Raw genomic sequence first — 2,448 nt, 5'->3', positions numbered from 1 at the left:
TACTGATGCAAATAAATTAGGGAAGGCAGGTTACAAATCAGAAGAATTAAGTAAGGTGGAACAAAGCCCTTATAATTCTGTCTAGAAAGCAGAATTATAATTCTGTCCAGAAAACAGAATTATATGTTATTCTCATGGCGCTAAGGGATTTTAAAGAACCTCTCAATATAGTTACTGATTCACAATATGCAGAAAGTTGTCTTTCATATTGAAACTGCTGAATTTATACCAGATGATACAGAACTGACTTCATTATTTACCCAAGGTGCAAGACATAATCAGAAATAGGCTTTGTCCTACATATATAACACACATCCGATCCCATACAGGTCTGCCAGGTCCTCTAGCACAGGTAATGCAGAAATTGATCAATTATTGATTGGAAGCATGTTGCAGGCCTCAATATTTCATAAAAGACATCATGTCAATCAATAGTAAAGGTTTAAAGAAAGAGTTTTCTATTACATGCAACAAGCTAAGGAGATTATAGAGAAATGTCATATTTGCTCTTTCTAAAACCAAACATCATTGCCAGCAGGGACTAACCCAAAGGATACTCAAAGGAATAAAATCAGGCAGATGGATGTGTTCCACTTTGCAGAATTTGGGAAATTAAAATATGTACACCACACCATTGACATTTATTCATGTTTTCAGTGGGCAACTGCTTTAAGCTCAGAAAAGACTGATTCAGTTATCACACATTTATTAGATGTTATAGCCATCATTGATATACCTGCACAAATAAAGTCCAGCACATGTCTCTAAGAAAATGAAACAGTTTTTTACTTATTATAATCTAAAGCATATTACAGGTATACCACACAATCCTATAGGACAGGCAGTCAAAGTAAGATCAAATCAAAGTATAAAAAATATGTTAAACAAACAGAAAGGGATGGAAAATACCCCCAGAAATAGATTACATAATGCTCTATTAATCTTGGATTTTCTTTTTTTTTTCTTCGATTTTTTTTTTGTTTTTGTTTATTGCACAAAGGGCTATAATGTGGAGGATACAGAGTGACACCAGACAGATCACAAAGCATGACAACATTAGTTCTCGCCCTCTCCAGCATCTCCCTCATCTCCCTGGTTTTCTGACGTCCATAGAGTGAGATTGTCCCTGAGCAGCTGCATGATCAGGATGCTGTATTTGTAAGACTCTTCATTCAGTGTATCCAATTCAGCAATTGCTTCATCAAATGCCATTTTGGTGAGGCTGCAGGCCTTTTCAGGAGAGTTTAGAATCTCATAGTAAAAGACTGAGACATTCAGTGCCAGGCCAAGTCGGATCGGGTGTGTGGTCTGCATTTCTTTCTTACTAATTTCAAATGCTTCTTGGTAAGCCTGCTGGGAGTTCGACACAGTGGTTTGCTTATTGTCTCCAGATGCAACCTCAGAGAGATACCTAAAATAGTCTCCTTTCATTTTTTTTTTTTTGTAGAACACCTTGCTTTCTGGCTGTGTAGCATTGGGAATATTGAGATATTTGTCCAACAGCTCCAGTACGTCATTGCAGATGTCCTACAGCTCAGCCTCTATCTTCTCGCGGTACTCTTTGCCCATCTGCTGCTTCTTCTCATTCCTCTCTGTTTTCTGTTCAATGCTGGAGATGACACGCCAGGAAGAACGACGGGCACCTACCACATTCTTGTAGGCAACAAAGAGTAGATTTGTCTCTTCATTGGAGAGTTCATGTCCCTGTTCTGTTACAGCCTTCATAGCTGCAGCCATATCATCATAGCACTCAGCTTGCTCAGCAAGTTTGGCTTTCTGTACCAGCTCGCTTTTGTCCATGGTCATTCCGTGGAGGACTATAGGGAGAAAAGGCGCTTTCGGGAAGCTCGGAGGGTGGCGACTACGTCTTTCCCAGGCCCACTCCTCAGGCGGTGGTGGCGGCAGCAGCGGTGGCGGCGACCGTAGCTGCAGTGGCAGCGGCAGTGGCTCAACCTTGGATTTTCTTTACACTAACAATAAAGGGACAAGAGCAGCAGAGAGACAATGGATAATAGAAAAGTCTTCTGAATTAAATAGCCAGTGTATTTCTAGGATGTGTTGGCCTCAAAATGGAAGTCAGGAGATGTGCTACGTTGGGGAAGGGGTTTTGCTCTTGTTTCCACAGGAGAAGAAAAACTATGGATACCATCAAAATTAATAAAGATTTGTCTTGAAAAAGAGAAAGCTCTTGAGAAAGAGAAATGACAGCTCATCCACAACAGTGAGAACCATACAAGCAGTAAGGAAAACTTAGGGTTGGGGCAGGGCTCTGCTCTTATCTTTGCAGAAAAAATACACATTTTCAAAAATTCAAGTGACCCTTGATGTTTGAATGCTGATAAATGAAAAAATAACTATCCACTAAGGATCATCGAGAAAAAGGAATTCTACTTATGAGACTCAGGTAAATGATACACATACATTTAAACACACCCATGCTTCAATCAC

The 2,448-nt window shown here is 39.8% G+C and overlaps 1 protein-coding gene across 1 annotated transcript; it reads right to left on the bottom strand.

Moving 5' to 3' along the window:
* Positions 1 to 948: 948 nt before the first annotated feature.
* Positions 949 to 1,888, bottom strand: LOC101992140 (14-3-3 protein beta/alpha-like). Its single transcript, XM_026784861.1, has one exon. It carries the CDS (start codon positions 1,804 to 1,806, stop codon positions 1,528 to 1,530), a length of 279 nt encoding a protein of 92 aa, XP_026640662.1. The 5' UTR covers positions 1,807 to 1,888; the 3' UTR covers positions 949 to 1,527.
* Between the last annotated feature and the right edge of the window lie 560 nt (positions 1,889 to 2,448).

The sequence above is a fragment of the Microtus ochrogaster genome, chromosome X, assembly GCF_000317375.1.
Source record: "Microtus ochrogaster isolate Prairie Vole_2 chromosome X, MicOch1.0, whole genome shotgun sequence".
NCBI lineage: Eukaryota > Metazoa > Chordata > Mammalia > Rodentia > Cricetidae > Microtus > Microtus ochrogaster.
The sequence above is the reverse complement of the archived record's forward strand: the minus strand, read 5'-3'. Positions and strand labels throughout refer to the sequence as shown.